This window comes from Nicotiana tabacum, chromosome 19, assembly GCF_000715075.1.
Source record: "Nicotiana tabacum cultivar K326 chromosome 19, ASM71507v2, whole genome shotgun sequence".
NCBI lineage: Eukaryota > Viridiplantae > Streptophyta > Magnoliopsida > Solanales > Solanaceae > Nicotiana > Nicotiana tabacum.
This window is the reverse complement of record NC_134098.1, coordinates 89,204,016-89,223,442: the sequence shown is the minus strand read 5'-3', so window position 1 is coordinate 89,223,442 and position 19,427 is coordinate 89,204,016. Positions and strand designations below refer to the sequence as shown.

Genomic DNA, 19,427 nt, shown 5'->3' with positions numbered 1-19,427 from the left:
ATTTTAAATCGGGAATCTTGTCCCAAAAAAGTTTCAACTTACCAACCTCTAGCCATTAATCACAGATTTACTAAAACTAGCCAAATACATATAAAAATTTAAAACTCAAATAAATAAGGTTCTTTCTCTCCAAGAATCATACACAAAGATCTCCTTCCATATTTTTAAGCGTGATTAGCAACATTAGATGCAAGACGGAAAGAAAATTTCATGGACGAGGTAACAAATAAGATGATGAAATACAAAAATATATATATACAAGATTCCAAAAGTCAAAGCAAAAAAAGGGCTTTTTTCAATGGGTATGGTTGAGATTCATTGAAATCATTTAGATGAGTCAATATACAAGATTTGAGGAAGATTGGAGGTGATTTGGACTGATTTGGATTTCTTCATGTATCTCACACGCGGGTATATGTGGATATACATGTGATACACATTGGATACAAACATGATACATGTGTGATACACTTATCATTTTTTCATGTTCATCTTCTACTTTGAATTCTCAATTCAAACTACCTCAAAACTCCACCAAATCATCCCAAAACTGAGATTCAAGCTCCCTAAGATGTACCCAATCTATTCTAATAACACCCACTAAAAAAAAAGCAAAAATTTGACCTTTTTTGGCTACAAATAGCTAGTTGGCTAATATTGATAATATTTTATGAATTGACTAATTTTTGTAATAAGCTACTTATAAATGGACATAACTGGTATTTTTCCCTTTTAAATCCCTAGGTCAAACGTGGCAGCACATTTTAAGAGAATGGGCTTGGCCCACTCCTTTTTCCATAATAGTCTTAAGCACAGTTACAAAATAAGCCACTAGCCACTTATTTAATACACTATCTTATTTATTATAATAAATTTACTTTCACTAGCTTAGTATTTGACCTAATAATTATAAATAAAATTAACTCTCCATATTTCACAACTAATAGGTATACAAAAAAAAAAATCGGGTTATTACAATAACCATTTGAGTAAGTGCATTTTCAAGCAAGGTGTGTAATAGATTATTAGAAGTTACATCCTCGCGGCATGAAAGCCCGACTTGACCGACTATAATAAAACTAGTTGGAAATTTTCGTTTATCATAGTAGGCGGCTTTTAGCAACATAATCTTTAAAATTAAAGAGATTGACATATTCACCGGTGACTGGACGTTCAAGATCAAATTCTATGCCTAATGTTTACCAGAGCCTGAAGCAAGCCTCTTCTTTCCATACCATCTTATTTGATATAAATTAGTCACTTTAGAAATCAAGAAACATTCTGGTCATTGTTTTTTTCTAATTTACCCTCTTTCCAAATAAATGATCTATTTAGTTTTCTTAAAGGTCCATTAAAAGTTATATTACTCATATTGAGGAATGATAAAGGGTAACTTAATCAAGTAACTCTTATGATTAATATTAATAAATAATATTTTTGATGGATGTGTGAAAAACTTAACAGACCAATAATAAATTAAAATAAAATAAAATTTAGAATTCACATTTTCCCATTTTTTATATTAAGAACTTATGTCTATATTATATTAAGTATTAACATATCATCGAAACACAATTGATTTGCAAATGTGATCTTTCTAAAAACAAAGTCTTAAAGAAAAAGTAGCTAAAACTGCAGGGAAGAAATTAAATAGGATAATGAAGGAAAGCCTCTTATCACACTCAACTGACTTGGTCTCTTTCTTTCATCCCTTTTTTTTGTTTTTGTTTTTGTTTTTGGGCAATACTCAACTGACTTAGTCCAGCATCACTATTTTAGAGTATATGGAAAAACTATATATATAAGTGATTGTCTTCTTAGAGACCGTATCACTTCTATCTTGGAACAAAACATGGCTAAAATGATTTCCTTCCTTGCTTCTCTACTAATTATCCTTGCAATATTCACCCCTGAAATCCATGCAGTAGATTACGCCGGTACTAACAGGGCCACAAACACCCCCGGCGGTGCCCGTTTCAACCGAGATATCGGTGCCCAATATAGCAAGCAAACTCTCTCAGCTGCCACTTCTTTCATATGAAAAATCTTCCAACTGACACTACTAGAAATTCGCTAAAAATCGATCAAAAAAACCGACCAACGTTGGTCGGTTATGGCAAATTACCGACCAAAACGCGACCATTACAGTGTGGACGGTGTTTTGATGACCGACCAACTTTGGTCGGTATATTAAAACGACCATCTGACAAGTTTAATTACTTACCGACCAACTTTGGTCGGAAACATATTTTATTAATTTAATTACCGACCAAAGTTGGTCGGTTTAACTAAATTATATTTTTTTATTAATTATTAAAATTAAAAAAACCGACCAACTTTGGTCGGTAATTGAAAATATATATTTTTTAAAAATAATTAAAATTAAACATTACCGACCAACTATGGTTAGTAATCTCAACAATGAAAGCAAAATACCGACCAAAGTTGGTTGGTAATGTTGAATTCTGGGAATTCAATGTTCATTAACCGACCAACGTTGGTCGGTATTTTGGAATAATTTATTTTTTTTATTAAAAACCGACCAACTTTGGTCGGTTTTTCTAGGTTTAATTTTGGTATAAAATGCCTGTTTTGGCAGCTACACCACCTGCCAGCATACCAATACAACAACACAACAACAACAACAACAACAACAATAACACAACAACAACAACCAAAACATTCAATAAATACTTTAAAACTAACAAATTAAAGTTCAATTGAACATAAAAATTCAAAACCAAGTTAAAACTAATTACAACTAGTTCAAAACTGGTTCTATTTGTCTAGTTCAAAGTATATAAAAATCAAGGGGTGTTTTCTACAACATCATCATCACCGTCTGATGAACTTTCATTTATAAGACGATATAGAGAACGGTCTTGTGGAGGACGGGAAGCACGATCACGGGGAGAACGGGATGAACGATCACGAGCAGGACGGGAGGAACGATCACGTGGAGGTCGACCCTCTGGAGATGACTCACGAGATCGGGGCAACAAAAAAGCTCCACTAGATAGGAGAGTTCTGATCTGAGCTTGCATGCCAAGGAATTGAGCATCTCTAAGCTTTTCTCTTTCCTTGGCCGCTTCTAGCTCTGATGTGAGCTTTGTCACTGTCTCCCGCATAGCGGAGAGGCTCTCCCTATTAAGTTGCTCGCCTTGCGAGGAAGTCCCTATTCCTCGCATTTCACACTTATAGCGATGGAAGTTTTTAGTAGGAAGTCCGTATACCTTCCCCCATTTTGGACCGCCAACAAACTCCAACCATATTCTTTCAGCATTCTCGTCCGAAGGTTGGGTTGGCTCACCCGATTCACCAGCTGGATGACTACGGATGAATTCCTCCACATTACTTTGGTAGCGACCCTATATTATTTTAAATTAAATCATTATTTCAAAATTTTTATAAAAGTAAATTATAATACTTAAAGAAAATTGAAAGCTTACATATGCAGTCGAGGCCCGGTCCTCGACCCACCTATCTTGATCACCCTCTTTCTTCTTCGTCACAATATGTGTCTCCTTGAATAGCTCATCATGACTCATTGAACGCCCATACTTCTTTTCCTGAAAACAAATTAATTTAGTTAATAAACCGAATAGATATACTTAGAAAAGTAAAATAATTTAAGCAATTACGTACCAATCTTCTTTTTATTGTCCTAGGCTGATCGCACCTCCAGTGTGCAAGGAGCCTCCCTTCTTAGATGCACGGGCTTTCTTTCCTTTTTCGCTCCTCTCTAAGAACTCTGCGGTAAGCCATTGCCTTTGCAAATCATTCCACAAATTCTCAAGTAACCAGCCAGGCCTCTTGTTCTTCTTTCTAGCATCCGAGAAAGCATCCGCCAATCTCTTGCGAGTTTTATGATGAAAATTTATAGTGCGGTCTTCCCATACACACTTGATCTGTATTTCAAAAGTTAAATATTAGATGGAAACATCATAAATATAAATTATTAAACTGTTTAAAAGAACATTTATACCTTAAATTGATTGAAAATTTACTCCTTCAGTGAGAATGGGCAATCAGTCCAAGTCGCATAAGGGCCATCATAAAGGCATTGGTGATTATCCTTGTAGTCTTATTACCCGGCCTGAACCTGCAATTTAACAATAAAAATACATTAATATCTTAGTAAAAATGTTACAAATCAATAGACGCAAAAATAATGAATAACACTTACCCATCACCCTCAGGGACTATGATGATCCTGCCATATCGATCATAATGCACTACCTCGTCATCACCATCCGAAGCATGTGTATCAGAGGCATGTGAAGACGGTGTAGGTGGGCCAGAGCTAATGCCTCGCAGGCGAAGGCCTGCAATAGATAGAGTCGATGATGAAGATGGTTGCGATCCCTGTGACTGCGACATAGCTGGATGCGACCCAAGTGGATGTGATACCGATGGCTGTGACCCGAGTGGCTGTGACATGGGTGGATGCGATCCATGTGGCTGTGATATGTAGGGATGTGATGCAGATGGCTGTGAGGCAGCTGGACTGTATGTCAGACGTATAGTCCTATGGCCCTGTGATGGAAGACTGGGTGTCTGAATGAAGGTGTACGGCTCGTGATGCTGTGGCAGCTCAGTATAGCCGTGTGGTGGAGGATAAGACATAGGCATCTCTGAAAAGGGTGGACAAGAGGGAGTATTATTTTCTACCCTCCTCTTTCCCTTCCTACCCTTTTCTCGACCCCGAGAACTAGTAGGGTCATTGTTACCTTGACCCTTGCCTGCCATCTGCATAATATAATACACATTTAGATTGAAACATATAAGAAACTAGCTATAAAACGAGAGTGCTTTAAAAAACCAACTTTTTAATCCTCATCGACGTATTGTTCCTCGTTCGAGAATTCTTCGTCCTCACTTGTTTGAGCTTCATCAGTTGATTTTTTATTTTTCGTCCTCATTTTCTATAATTGTTACTTCATTTATATCAACTTCTTCCAATATGCGTTCAGGATGTTCCAAATCATTTTCTAACTGATCGTCCACTATTTGGTGAACATTGGAGATATCGTTTTGATATGCAACATCTAACACATTCTCGACTTCCACCCTACCTACAGGCTTGGTTTTTATTACAACCCACCAATCGGACTTATTCCGCCGCAATGGATAAGGAGCATAATACACTTGCCTAATGTTATGTGCAATTATGAAAGGATCATAGCGATCATACTCCCTCGTATGATTAACCTCAATTATGTTGTATTGGTTGTGTACTCTTGTACCTCTTGTTGGATTTGGGTCAAACCACTTGCATCTAAAGAGTATCAATTTCTTATATGGCCAACATGTATATTTTAGTTGTAATATTTCTTTGACCACACTATAATAATCAATATCTCCAACTTGGTTGCCATCACCACCTTGAACCCACACCCAGCTGTTGTTGCTATTTTTATTTTTAGAGCAATCCTCTGTATGAAACTTATAACCATTCACTACGTACTTAGACATTGTTGTGACCTGAAGCCCAGGTCCCCAAGATATATCTTTTAAATATTGATTTACACCATTATTTGGATTATTTACCTACATAGAGTTAAAAAAATTCATAAGTTAGCACAACTTATGAATCAATTTTTATACATTCACTACATATATATATATATATATATATACACTTACAAATATATATATATATATACACTTACAAACTGTTTGAACCATGTATCAAATCTCGTATATACAGCATCATAGCCAAATTGACCCACGAAGTGACTGTGACATATCAAATATTTTTAGTAGTTGCATCAATATGTAGTCACATATATATATACACACACACTTACAAACTGTTTGAACCACGTATCAAATCTCGTATATACAGCATCATAGCCAAATTGACCCACGAAGTGACTGTGACATATCAAATATTTTTAGTAGTTACATCAATATGTAGTCACAGTAAATTTTATATTTTGATAACTAATAAATCAATACTTACTTGAGAAATGGTACAACTTCGGGACAATTTAGCAACACATGAAGTGTAGCTGACTTGTACTCCATATCACTCAAACTTCTCTTTCTAACATCCTTAGAACATCGGCCCGGTTGATTGAATATGGACATTGGTGGACATAATGGATCATTCACACATTCGACCGTGTGCCTATTGGGCCTATTCCTAGAACATGGCACGTTACTCTCAAAATAATAAGAACAAAAATGTGCAGTTTCCTTTGCAAGATAGGCTTCGCATATAGATCCTTCAATCTTATTCCTCTGCTTAACAAATTGTTTGCATTTGCCAATTGTCCTACATAATCTCATGTTAGCCAAGAACATTCAAATAAAATAGAATATTACATCAAACTTATAATATTACCTCTCAAAGGGATACATCCATCTGCATTGAACATGCCCTCCAAGTCGTGCCTCGTGTACAAGGTGTATTGGAAGGTGTTCCATCACATCAAAGAAACCACATGGGAATATTTTTTCCATCTTACTAGAAATTACACGGATGTTCTGGTCCATCCGAAGTAGGTTTTCTTCCCTTAATGTGGTAGAACACAAGTCTTTGAAAAACAAACTAATCTCTGTGATGGGTTTCCAGATTCTTTCAAGCAAACCACAAAATGCAATAGGCACTAAGGTCTCCATAAAAACATGGCAATCATGACTTTTTAAATGGCTCAACTTTTCTACCTCCATATCTACTTTTTTTCCAAGATTCGACGCATAACCCTCAGGCATCTTCAATTTCGTAACCCAATCACAAATTTGTCGTCTTTTCTCCAAAGTGAATGTGTAACTTGCTTTGGGCTTGAACACCTTACCATTATTTGCTGTCTGCAAGTATAATTCAGGCCGCCTGCAATATTCTTGTAAGTCCATTCTAGCATTCGGGGTTATATTTTGTCTTACCTTTAACATCCATCACTGTGTTGAACAAATTATCAAAATAATTCTTCTCAATATGCATGACATCAAGGTTGTGTCGGAGAAGATTATCCTTCCAATAAGACAACTCCCAAAATATACTCTGTTTCGTCCAATTATGATTAACACACTATATTCGGGGAATCTATAAGGTGGAGCCTCAGTAACTTTACTGAAGTTCTGGACCCTCTCCCAAATTTCCTCACCTGAAAGTATCGGAGGTGGAGAATCATATTCCACTTTATTCTTTTTGAATGCATTTTCCATCCTTCTAAACTCATGATCATCAGGCAAGAATTGACGGTGACAATCAAACCATGATTGCTTTCGGCCATGTTTCAAAGTGAACGCTTTACTATTTTCCATGCAGTAAGGACAAGCTAGCTTCCCAGCAGTCATCCACCCAGACAATATTCCATACGCAGAAAAATCATTAATAGTCCACATTAAATTAGCACGCAAATTAAAATTCTGCTTGGTTGATATGTCATATGTTTCAACACCATCATACCATAATTGTTTTAGCTCATCAATCAAAGGTTGCAAATATACATCAATCAAACTTTTCGGATTACGTGGACCGGGGATAATACAATTTAAGAATATATATGGACTAGTCATATACAACTCAGGTGGTAGATTATACGGTGTACGAAAGACAGGCCAACATGAATATGGTGTCGCAGATATAGAAAAAGGCGTGAAGCCATCCGCACACAGACCTAACCGAATGTTCCTTGGTTCACTAGCAAAATCTGGATATGTCCTATCAAAGTGCTTCCAAGCTTCTCCATCTGAAGGATGACACATAATACTAGGTGGTCTTCTATTTTTAAAGTGCCATCTCATATGAGGAGCAGAACTCATCGACGCATATAACCTCTTTAACCTAGGTATAAGAGGTAAATAATGCATCGCCTTGACAGCGACCATTTTCCCGCTGGAAAGCCTCTTGAAACGAGGCTTTTCGCAAAATTTACAACTGTCTAAAGTTGCATCATCTTTATAATATAACATGCAACCATCTTCACAACAATCAATTCTCATTGACGAAAGTCCTAACTTAGAAACCAATCTCTTCGCCTTATAGAAATCACCAGGTAAGTTGATATTAGGGTCAACTAGTTTACTCATAAGGTCAATGAAAGAGTCCATGGCTGCCTGAGAAATATTCCAATTAGATTTGATACTTAGTAATCTAACTGCAACAGACAGCTCAGAGTGCGGACTTCCTTCACGTAGTGGACGACTAGCTTCCTCTAACTGTTCATAAAAATATTTTGCATCATCATTAGGAGTTTGTTCAACATTTTCATTGGGCTCACCCCCAAAAGCATCCGCAACCATATCCTGAATTCTAGAATCAAGATTTGTATTCTCCACCGACCTACTACTTTCACCAACAACCATGTTATGAAATATCCCACGGCTACCATCGATCTCTCCATGATTAGTCTACACAAAGTAATTCTCTATAAACCCCTTCCTATAAAGATGAAGCTTAACTTCCTCCGATTTTTTAAACTTCATACAATCGCACCTGACACAAAAGCACCTAATTACTCCTTCACTTTGGTATGGTGAAAGTGACATTGCATGTCTAATAAAGTCATCAACCCCTTCTACAAAATCCTCCCGCAATCCCCGCCGATTAGGATAATTTCTATTGTACATCCAAGTACGATGTTCCATCTATACAAATAAAATAAGAACAAATTAATTTATTCTACAATTATAAATTAATTATATCTTTTTTAGTTAATTCAAGATAATTATTTTTTCCTAATTACACCAATTTATATCCTAAAATTTCAATTCATATCCAAAAGGTCCAATTCATATCTTAAAAGTTCAATTCATATCCTAAAAGTTCAATTCACAAGAACAAATCCTAAAAACTAAAATTTCAATTCATATCCTACGAGTTTAAACATAAACTAACTAAACTAAAGAAATTCAACCCATACCCTAAAAGTTCGATTCACAAGAACAAATTAATTTATTCTACAATTATAAATTAATTATATCTTTTTTAGTTAATTCAAGATAATTATTTTTTCCTAATTACACCAATTTATATCCTAAAATTTCAATTCATATCCAAAAGGTCCAATTCATATCTTAAAAGTTCAATTCATATCCTAAAAGTTCAATTCACAAGAACAAATCCTAAAAACTAAAATTTCAATTCATATCCTACGAGTTTAAACATAAACTAACTAAACTAAAGAAATTCAACCCATACCCTAAAAGTTCAATTCATATCTTAAAAGTTCAATTCATATCCTAAACTAAACTAATTCATAACTAATTAACTAATTAACAAAACTAATTAGTTAATAAAACTAATTAACAAAACTAATTAAAAAAGGACCTAAACCCTAATCCTCAATAAAATGCAATGTTCAAATAATTGAAACACTAATCAATTGAAACTAATTCATAACTAATTAACAAAACCTAAAAATAATAAATAAATGGGTTGTAATTCAAACCTAGAATTTTTAGGAGATGGAGAAGGAGAGGGGCGGCAGTGGCAGCGGCGAGGGCGAGGGCGAGGGCGAGGGCGACGGCGAGGGCTGGACGGTGGCAACGCGGGGTGTGGAATGTGAGGAAAATAGAGAAGGAGAGGGGAAGGTTTTGAGTGAAGAGAGGAAAAAAAAATTCAGAGAAATGGGGGTTTCCCCCGTTTTTCAATTCTCTGATTTGAGAATTACCGACCAAAGTTGGTCGGTAATTTTGGTCGGTACATTAAGTGTTGACCGTTTGACCAAAAACCGACCAACTTTGGTCGGTTTTTTTCTAAAAAAAAATTAAATTCTTTTTTTTTGTGTGTGTTTTTTCTTAAAATATTATAAACTATAAAAAAATATTATAAACTACAAGCATTTATTTTATTTAACTATGCAATTATTATAAATAATTATAAACTATAAGCATAATCTTTATAAATAATTATATTAACTATTTAATTTTAATAAATTATAATAGCATCTATCTAAGTAAATTTTCTAAGTTATAATTAAGTATGTGAGTAATTTCTCACACACACACATACACTATATTGTAATTGATGCTAATAACTTCTTTTTTCATTCCCCAGTTTCCGTCCAACCCGGACGGTTTTTGGTTGCTTTTTTTGACCGACCAACGTTGGTCAGAAATAGTTGGTCGGTTTTTAGCAGATTTTTAGCAGTGAGAACTCTCCGGCTGACCGCAAAAACGTGCAGAAGGTAAGTATGTTCGTCGATGACATGGGCGGAGTAGCTTACGCTAGCAATAATGAAATTCATATTAGTGCCAGGTATGCAATAAATTGATTCAGTAAATAAGCAGTGGGTGCGCGCACGTCTCAAACTCAAAATACATATATGCATATATTAAGTGATGCCTTTATATTTGTGTTTTACAGGTATATTCAGAGTTACTCTGGTAACGTCAAGAGAGAGATCACAGGAGTATTGTACCACGAGAGCACCCATATTTGGCAGTGGAATGGGAACGGTCGGGCTCCCGGCGGATTAATTGAAGGGATTGCTGATTATGTAAGGCTCAAAGCTGGATTTGCACCTAGTCACTGGGTGAAACCAGGGCAGGGCGATCGATGGGACCAAGGCTACGACGTGACTGCTCGATTTCTAGATTACTGCAACAGCTTGAGAAATGGGTTCGTGGCACAACTAAACAAAAAGATGAGAAATGGCTATAGTAATCCGTTCTTTGTTGACCTGCTGGGGAAGACGGTTGATCAACTTTGGAGGGATTACAAAGCTAAATTTCATTGCATAGTGTAACGTTGTCTGAGATAGTTAGACTTTGTATAAACTCAAGGCTATCTGAATCATGGTCTTGTTGAATAAATAATACAATATAATAAGAATAAGTACAAGGGGCTAACTACAAGTCGTTATCTTACTCATGTGACTAATTTGTAATGCAATATGTACCTTGCATGTTTATCAAATAAAATAAGAGTTCAATATATGTGTAATCCAAAACAATTATCAGGTTTTTCAGACCCATGCGCATGTTATAAAATACTATAGCTGTACGAAGACGCTCTATCGGTAATGTTAATAATTGTGAAGCCACTTTCATGTATTTATCCAAGTATTTCCTCTTCTATCGTTTCGTTAGATGTTTATAAAAGATTCTTATGTTTGGCACTTTGGCGTGGATAAAATTTAGGATGCCAATATTTGCTTGTGAACTATAACTCCGGAATTGGCATTCTCGAATTGGAATAAGCTCGTCCTATCTCTTATATATGCTCAACTTAACAATTGTACGACGTCAAAGAATCATACTTTAAGTAATTGTGTTTAAGGGGTCAAAATTTTGAGGCAAAACCACCGCTATACCCACAACTAGGTCAAGCTTTTGGCTTTTTAATCACTTAACAAGATACAAAATTTTGAAGGAAAAAGAAAAACTAGATTTAGTTCTTTCACTATCAAAATATCCCTAGTCAATCTTACAAGACCAAGAAACTAAAATTGTGTCACAACAGATGCGTTTTGGTCAATTTGGCCGTTTTCGGAGGCATACCAAAAAGGGCACCAGGCCAAAAAATTTTCAACCCTCACTCTAATTGACAATCCGATCCCCTGTATCAAACAAAACTTGACGGTCACACACAAACTAAATAGGACACCAAATACAATAGAGGTGTATCTAAATGATATATATAACTCAGATTTTAATGTTGAAGATAAGGAATTCTCGTTATATTATACTAATCGCATGTATAACTATTTTCTAGTGCTTAGAAATTTAGCATTCTCAATAAGACCAAAAGTCCGTGGAAAATAAAAATTGTACTTAATGGTAATTGTCGAATTTTTTGTCTCCACCGGAACCATTTGATTTTGACATAATTCCAGATAAATACACAACAAGACTGCAGTATAATTCTGTTAAAATCCTATAGGCAACTATCAAGATCAACTCAAGCGAACAGAATGTGAAAAATATGAAGTTGGTGCAAAAGTAAACTGGAAATGATAAAAATCCTCCGTAATAGAATGACTATTGAACCAAAGAAAAACTCACCAATTTTTACCAAGATACTTTAACCCCTAACAGAACTGAAAGAACAGATCTGACATAGTACAATTGTCCGGTATGCTAACCATTGCCAACCGACATGCAATTGCACTAAATAACAGGGGATTATTTCTGATTAATGGCCAAAATGGCCAACATCTTTACATTGTCTATTTTACCTTGACATTACTGCAAATGAACTTGCTCAATTGTGGAAACAACTTCATCAATGCTCTTGAAGTTTCGTCTTTCCTTAAGAAGCTTCTTTGCACAGTTGAGCGCTAGTCGTTCACAATCAGCTCGTTTGGCAGCATCCTTGATTGATTCGAAATCTTCTACATGAGCTACCCCAACTATTCGCCTGTGTATTATTAAGAAAATAAGAAATGAGGTTATTCGCGACAACGTGGGTGTGGCCCCTATTGAGGACAAGATGCGGGAAGCGTGGCTTAGGTGGTTTGGTCATGTGAGGAGGAGCACAAACGCCCCGGTGAGGAGGTGTGAGAGGTTGACATTGGAGGGCCTACGGAGAGGTAGAGGTAGGCCAAAGAAGAGATGGGGAGAGGTGATTAGGCAAGACATGGCGCAACTTCAGCTGACCGAGGACATGACCCTTGATAGGAAGGTATGGAAGTCGAGGATTAGGGTAGTAGAGTGGGTAGTCTACAGTGTTCATAACAGTAGTATTGACATGTAGTCTCGATTTCTGTTGGTAGTAGATTTTTTTATGACTAACCGTTGTTTCCTTCATTGTTGATCACCTTACTATCTTTTTATTTTTATTCTGCTTTTATATGGCTTTTTGGTATTGTCCCTTGTCTATATTTTCATTAATGTGGTGCTTATGTTTGCCTGAGCCGAGGGTCTATTGGAAACAACCTCTCTATCCTCACAAGGTAGGGGTAAGGTCTGCGTACACACTACCCTCCTCAGACCCCACGGTGTGGGATAATACTGGGTATGTTGTTGTTGCAAGAACTTCAATCACATGAAACAAAACTTCAGAACTTTCTTGGGATTAACAAGACCATTGCTCTTGAATTCCGGAACAAGGCTTAGTTGCTTGGCAGGAATGTAATTTTGTAAGGGGTTGTTAAATTAAAAGAAAAAAAAAAACAGGGGGAGAGAGAGAGAGAACACGCATAGAACGAAGATTAGAAATAAGAATTGACCAATCACCTTATCATTTTAGCAGCACCAAATCCAAGGGTGTCCTCAAAGAGTTCTTTCGTGTATTTCTGCTTCACCAGCTGTTGAAGCTCAGTATTGTTGTATATTTCAGGAAGATATGCCTCACCAGGACCATCCTTGTGTTCATCCCAGAGTGCAAGAAACTTTTTGTGAAAGAGGTTCCAAGTCTCTGTTATTGTCTTCAGAATCCAAACTTTATATGACTGAAAACAAACGAGTTCAACAGTAAGTGCCAAAAACAATGTCAGTGTATTCTTCACTCCGCAAATGTTGAAGAAAGAAACAAATGTCAAGTCTACCAATCCATAAGCACATATACATGTCATCACTGGCAAAATCTTACATAGAACACTAATAAGCTGAGGAGCTCATCACTAAAAGCTGAGGAGCTCATCACAAGGAGAAAGAATCAAACGGGGGACAATGACCTTTACTATGAAACAATGAAATCATAGTAAAAGAAACATAGCATAGAAAGGCAAATGTTGCAGTAGATATACCTTGCGGTCATTGGCCTGATCCGCATGTCCATCTTGGGAAAAGTACGCCAGAATCAGATTTCCAATAAATGCTCCAATATCAAAACCCATTGGCCCATAGAAAGCAAATTCCGGATCAATTACTTGGGTCGAATTGTGAGTGACCATCAAAGAACCAGTATGGAGATCGCCATGGACTAGAGCTTGGGCTCTCTCACAAAACCTGTAAAGTATTACATAAAGATTGTCATGATTTTCAAGCTAAAGCAAACAAATACAGATAAAAGTCAAGCATATCAATTAGATGCACTATATAGCAACATCTTCTAGAATCACAAACGTACTTGGATTTAAGCTCAGCAACTTCAATCTTCAAACCATTATCGTTGCGAACTGCCTCAGCATCGGCATCTAGATAAGGAGATGTACATCGATTATATTGTGACACTTTGTAGGGATCTGAGAAGACAACCTGCTCAGTGAGCCGACACAACTCGACATTTCCACAAAATTCAGTAACTGCAAAAATGAGTAGAGGTCAAAACCAAACAGAAATAACTGTCATGGCCATGATATAGCTTGCCAGTGGCCATCAAAACCAAAAGTGAATAGTTTTAATCCATAATAATGAATTGGTCCTGGGAATGTGCTAACAGATGTCGATTCATATAGGTACACCCTTACAAGACGAAAACCCCTTATGAAGGCTGAAGATTAGTGTATGGTTCAATTTGTTGAAGAAAAAATGGTCTAGACGAAAGAAAAGATCAAGAGAAACGAAAGATCAGAAAGAAACAGACACGCAGATAATGAAGAAGAGACAAAACAGAAACTATAATTAGTTAGAATAACTATCTACACATGCAGAGAAAGATTTTTTTTATAAGCGACATGCGGAGAAAGATCTCCAATTCATAATAAAGATGTTGCAAGATAAAAATAGAAAAATAAAGTTGCCTCCCCTGCTACCCGGCCTAACCCAGCTTCAAAAATTTAACACACGCACAGGACCTTTGTGCTACTTTTTGACATTACATGCTAGTCTGCAACTCTAAATTTTATAAAATAAGCTACGACTCAAGATTTTCAAAAATTTACAGCTCACACCATAGACCAGCAACACCAGTCCCACCATCAATGTATGCCTTACAGCCAATATTTTCTTAAGGGAAGTCACCCATCACAAGCTAGAAGATAGAAATAAATAGGAGAACAGAAAGAGAAAGAATTAGACGACTATTCTCTTTTCTTCATTCCTTTTAGAATGGAAAAACAATTTAGAGATTTCTTTAATTTAAAAAGAATTGCACAACCTCCCATGACATTTCTTCCTGTAACACAACCTTTCCTTAAGTTACCAATATAGCATTGTTCCGCTTATATCAAGGATTGGGTACATAAACTTATTTTATTGGATCATTAATCTTAATCCTACCATCATTCATTCAACTTTTTCAAACAATTTCTCCAACGTTACAAAAATAAGGAAAAATAAATAGTTAAAGTTACAAGGTAAAGACATTATACAATAAAGCAAAGGAAAAGATAAGCTCAAAAGAGAGGAGAGAAGATATTTATTCCTATTTACTTTGTACCTTGTCAATTTTATTTTTTTTCTGTCTTCACCCTTTTTTGTGTAAGGATTTTACTAAAAGAATTTGAATGATATGAAAAAGATCAAATGTATGCATGAAATGATTACAGTTATCGCTAAATTTGTTCCTCGAGATGGAAGAAGAATAAAATTAGCACATCAGAGGCGAATTATTCCATGTGGGTTACAACTTAGTTTTGTTACAAAAAAAGTATAAAAGAATGGAGGTTTGCACATAAATACAAAACCACTGGAGTAGAATGTGCCGCATGTCAAAATCTGAGGAAAAGCATATGTAATTCTCCAGTACCTTTTTTGAAAAGGATGCACTTCTCCCATATTTAATTTATAACAAGAAACTTCAATGAGTTTTGCGAACTACAAGGAACGTGCTCAAGATCGGCCCAAAATTGATTTAGCCGGGTGAATTTGGTTGGCTGTTCTAAATTTTTAACTTTCAAATATCAGAATTAAAAAAAAAATATCAACCAAAATAGTTGTATAGTCTATCGGAAACTGCCTCTCAACCTTCAAGGTCCGGGTAAGGCCTGTGTACACACTACCCTCCCCAGACCCCACTTGTGGGATTACACTGGGTTTGTTGTTGTTGTTGTTGTTGTTATCAACCAAAATACTTGTATAACACCCTAACAAGATATATTAAAGAGACTTGCCAAGTCTCAAGAATTGAAGACTCGGAAACATACAACTATGATTCATCTCTAATCCTTCTTTTTTTTTTCTTTTGGTGCCAGGTCAGCCTCACTTTCTCAGCAGAAAGACAAGTGTCAAACAGAGAGTAAATGCTATGAGTGAGCATATGCGAGGTTTGAGGTGTTGTAATGCGTTTGAAATGAAAAGGGTGTGTGGCTGTTCTAAAATAAAAGAGAGGGATTGTAGTTATAAATAAATATTACATACAATGGCAGTTACTAATTGAATTCCAGAAATTAGTTACGGTTGTTAGTGGCAGTTGGGTAATTAGTTGAGCCTGTATAAATAATTGTAATTCCAATTCCGAAGTCATTGATTCAGAATCTCAGCTATTTTTCCCTTTTTCCCCTTTTCTTCTACTTTTCTTATCCGACATTATTGAGCTTTGAAGATCAAGACTGTAACAGTAAAAAAGTCCATACACTTGAACTTGCAGAATTGTAGACACTTGCTAGTTGAGGTGCGCCCAAGCTTGCCCAAGCACCGCCATTGTGAAAAAAAGAAAAAAAAAGATAGCTCGACCAACTTTCAGTTTTGAACAACATGAAGTGGTTTCTAATCTTTTGACTAACTATATTCGTCCTCAATAAAAGTGCTGCCTCACTAAAAGACAGCAACAATGACAAACTATCAGTCAGAATGCACCAGAAAAGCAAGATTTATTGACGGCAACAAGTGTAGCAATGGCACACCGATGTTGCCCTTTTCCTAACAAGGAGGATGAGATGAGCAAGTTAAGATGTATTAATCAGTTAAAGGATCCAGATTTTGAATTGGCAATGTGTATTATCATGGCTATAAATGACAGTGACGAAAAGCTTGCTGACGTAGAGCTTGTCACTGCACATTTAAATCAGAAATAGATAAACTGGAATTCACCTGATGAGCTTTGTTTATAAAAGTGTAAAAGCTCTCCTGGTCAAAATTTGATTTCTAATAATTGCCCCCAAAGGTACCACTTTTACCAAACAAGAAGAAACCAGACCACATGTTGTACAACCAATATCTACAAGTCTTACCATAAGTTTTTATAACTTTCATTAATATGCTTAACCTTCAATAATGTAGCCTAACCATTGTAAGAAGTATATTTTATAGAAGAACCAATTATGTGTATTCACACAACTGAAACCTGCCCGGATAAACAAGAAACTTTCATGAACATTCACAAAGCCTAATGCAGAAACACAGGTGCGGAAAGTGTATATGTACATCTACAACTATATGCAGTCCCGTTGAGATTAATATGGCTCACCTGCATGTTTGTGATCCGTTGTTGTAAGATAAAGCAGGGAGGTGAAGAAAAGAGTCTTTGCCATATAGTCCGAAATGTTTTCTGCCAGCAATGGATACTCGACCCCAGCAATCAATCCCTTCCTCAATATAATATGAGGAGGTTCAAGGTAGCCCATACCAATCACACACATAGTCCTGTCAAAATAGTAAACCTCAGGTACGTGCTCGGGACACAGACGACCATGCTCTTTTAGCGCAGTGGCTTCAAAGTAAGCGCGCTCTTTTGTCATTGGCCATGACTCTCCAATGCATCGAATATAAGGAAGAGCCTGCAGACGCCATCACCATATAGAAACATAAACATGATATAACATCAAGGATTACACAGTCACCTTAAAATATTACTATTTCATGTCACTTAAAAGCCAACTAAGATGCGGAAAGTGTATCCATTAACCCAAAAAAGTGGGCACAAAATATGTTACGACAGGTTAATATACACTGCTAATGCACTTATTCTATCAGTGTAGATCACTGAAATCCAAAGAAATGTTAGTTAGTGTCAGAATCCTTTTTATTAAATGGCAATTGTAAGAACAGAATAACTTGATTGCAGAAAAAAGAAAGCGACACTAATAAATATGGGGAGTCCCTAAGTTCACTTCGGGGAAAAAAAACTCCATAGCCCGTTGACTGCTAATTGACTAAAAAATAGGAATAATTATAGCAGAAAAGGGAAAGGGACAAAAAGAGATGAACGGCACCTGTTTGATGACAAACGAACCAGAGGGAGCAACAACAATATAAACAAAGTTGAGATTTCCATCACCAACTTCCTTAATTTCAAGTTTATCGAACTCCGTGCCTAATATTGAAACCAAAGCAGGAGTAGCTCTAATGTACTCCACTAATGATTTCTCGTCCAACGGCCGGAACCCATCGGATGTCATCGTCGCTGCCGGCGGAGAAGACGGTAGGTACGCGGTGGTAGTTGGCGAATAAAGACAGATGTTTTGGGGCAAAGGAATTTAATAGTACTAGTTTAATAATACTAGGAGTAGTAATTACCACGAGAAAAATGTTGCTTATTTTGGGAGTAGTATTGTGTGTCAGAAATAGTTGGAAATTTGACGAGAATGAGTTCCAATCATCACACCGCAGTAATATTGTTACATTGTACCTGGTCACTTTTCCAGTAATATATGAAATTTCTAGTATTTCCAAATGTTGCTTAATTTCTAGGCTTTGTTACAAAGTCGTGATTAATTTACTGGCGGTTATAAAATAAAAACAGTAAAGTAAATATAAGTACAGAGAGAAACTGATATATTATTCAAAGTTCGAATTATATATATAATGAACTGAAATATCATCTATTTATAAAAGAAAATAAGTTATTGTATAAGCTGATCTTCTATTAGGGGTAATGTTTATTCGTAACGGAGTACCGAAAGGATAAGCTCATTATACCAGATATAGATAATTCTCTACCGGGGGTGATGTTTATCCATAATGGAGTACCGAAAGGATAAGCTCATTGTACCAGATATAAATAATTCTATCGGGGGTGATGTTTATCCATAAAGGGGTACTGAAAGGATAAGCTCATTGTACCCGATATGAATAATCTTCTATCGGGGTGATGTTTATCCATAACGGGGTACTGAAAGGATAAGCTCATTGTACAAGATATGGATAATCTTCTACCGGGGTTGATGTTTATCCATAACGGGTTATCGAAAAGATAAGTTTCTTGAGGAGACTTATTTCCATTAGAGTACTAAATAGATAAACATATTTACGGCGGAGTCTCATATAGATAAGCTTCTTCAGGAAGTTTATTTACAACGGAGTACTAAATGAACATCCATAATATAATATATTTATAACACCCCCCTTGGATGTTCATTAAAAGATAATGTGCCTCCTTAAAACCTTACTAGAAAAAACCCCGTGGGAAAATCCTAATGAAGGAAAAAGAGTATACATATTTGGTAATACGCATAACTAGTTGTCTCATTAAAAACCTTATAAGGAAAACCATGTGGGAAAAACTTTTGTAAGGGAAAAAAAGTGTATGGCGTATTTTACTCCCCCTGCTAAAAAACTTGTTTCAAATATTTGAGTCTCCGTATTCCAATCTTGTATACCATCTTCTCAAAAGTTGAAGTTGGCAAAGATTTAGTGAATAAATCTATCGTATTGTCACTTGAACAGATTTGTTGCACATCGATGTCACTATTTTTCTAAAGATCGTGTGT

The 19,427-nt window shown here is 36.1% G+C and overlaps 2 protein-coding genes across 2 annotated transcripts; one reads left to right on the top strand and one right to left on the bottom strand.

Annotated features, from left to right (window-relative positions):
* The first annotated feature begins 10,160 nt into the window (after nt 1–10,160).
* On the top strand, nt 10,161–10,700 carry LOC142173587 (uncharacterized). The gene is made up of 2 exons (XM_075239208.1): nt 10,161–10,210; nt 10,319–10,700. The coding sequence occupies exons 1-2, from the start codon at nt 10,161–10,163 to the stop codon at nt 10,698–10,700; spliced, it is 432 nt and encodes a 143-aa protein (XP_075095309.1).
* A 1,184-nt stretch (nt 10,701–11,884) lies between these two features.
* Nucleotides 11,885–18,399, bottom strand: LOC107797640 (methylthioribose kinase). Its single transcript, XM_075238172.1, has 6 exons — nt 17,931–18,399; nt 17,186–17,495; nt 13,967–14,141; nt 13,644–13,845; nt 13,132–13,346; nt 11,885–12,313 (listed from the first exon to the last, which is right to left on the bottom strand). Exons 1-6 carry the CDS (start codon nt 18,114–18,116, stop codon nt 12,139–12,141), a joined length of 1,263 nt encoding a protein of 420 aa, XP_075094273.1. The 5' UTR covers nt 18,117–18,399; the 3' UTR covers nt 11,885–12,138.
* Nucleotides 18,400–19,427: the final 1,028 nt, after the last annotated feature.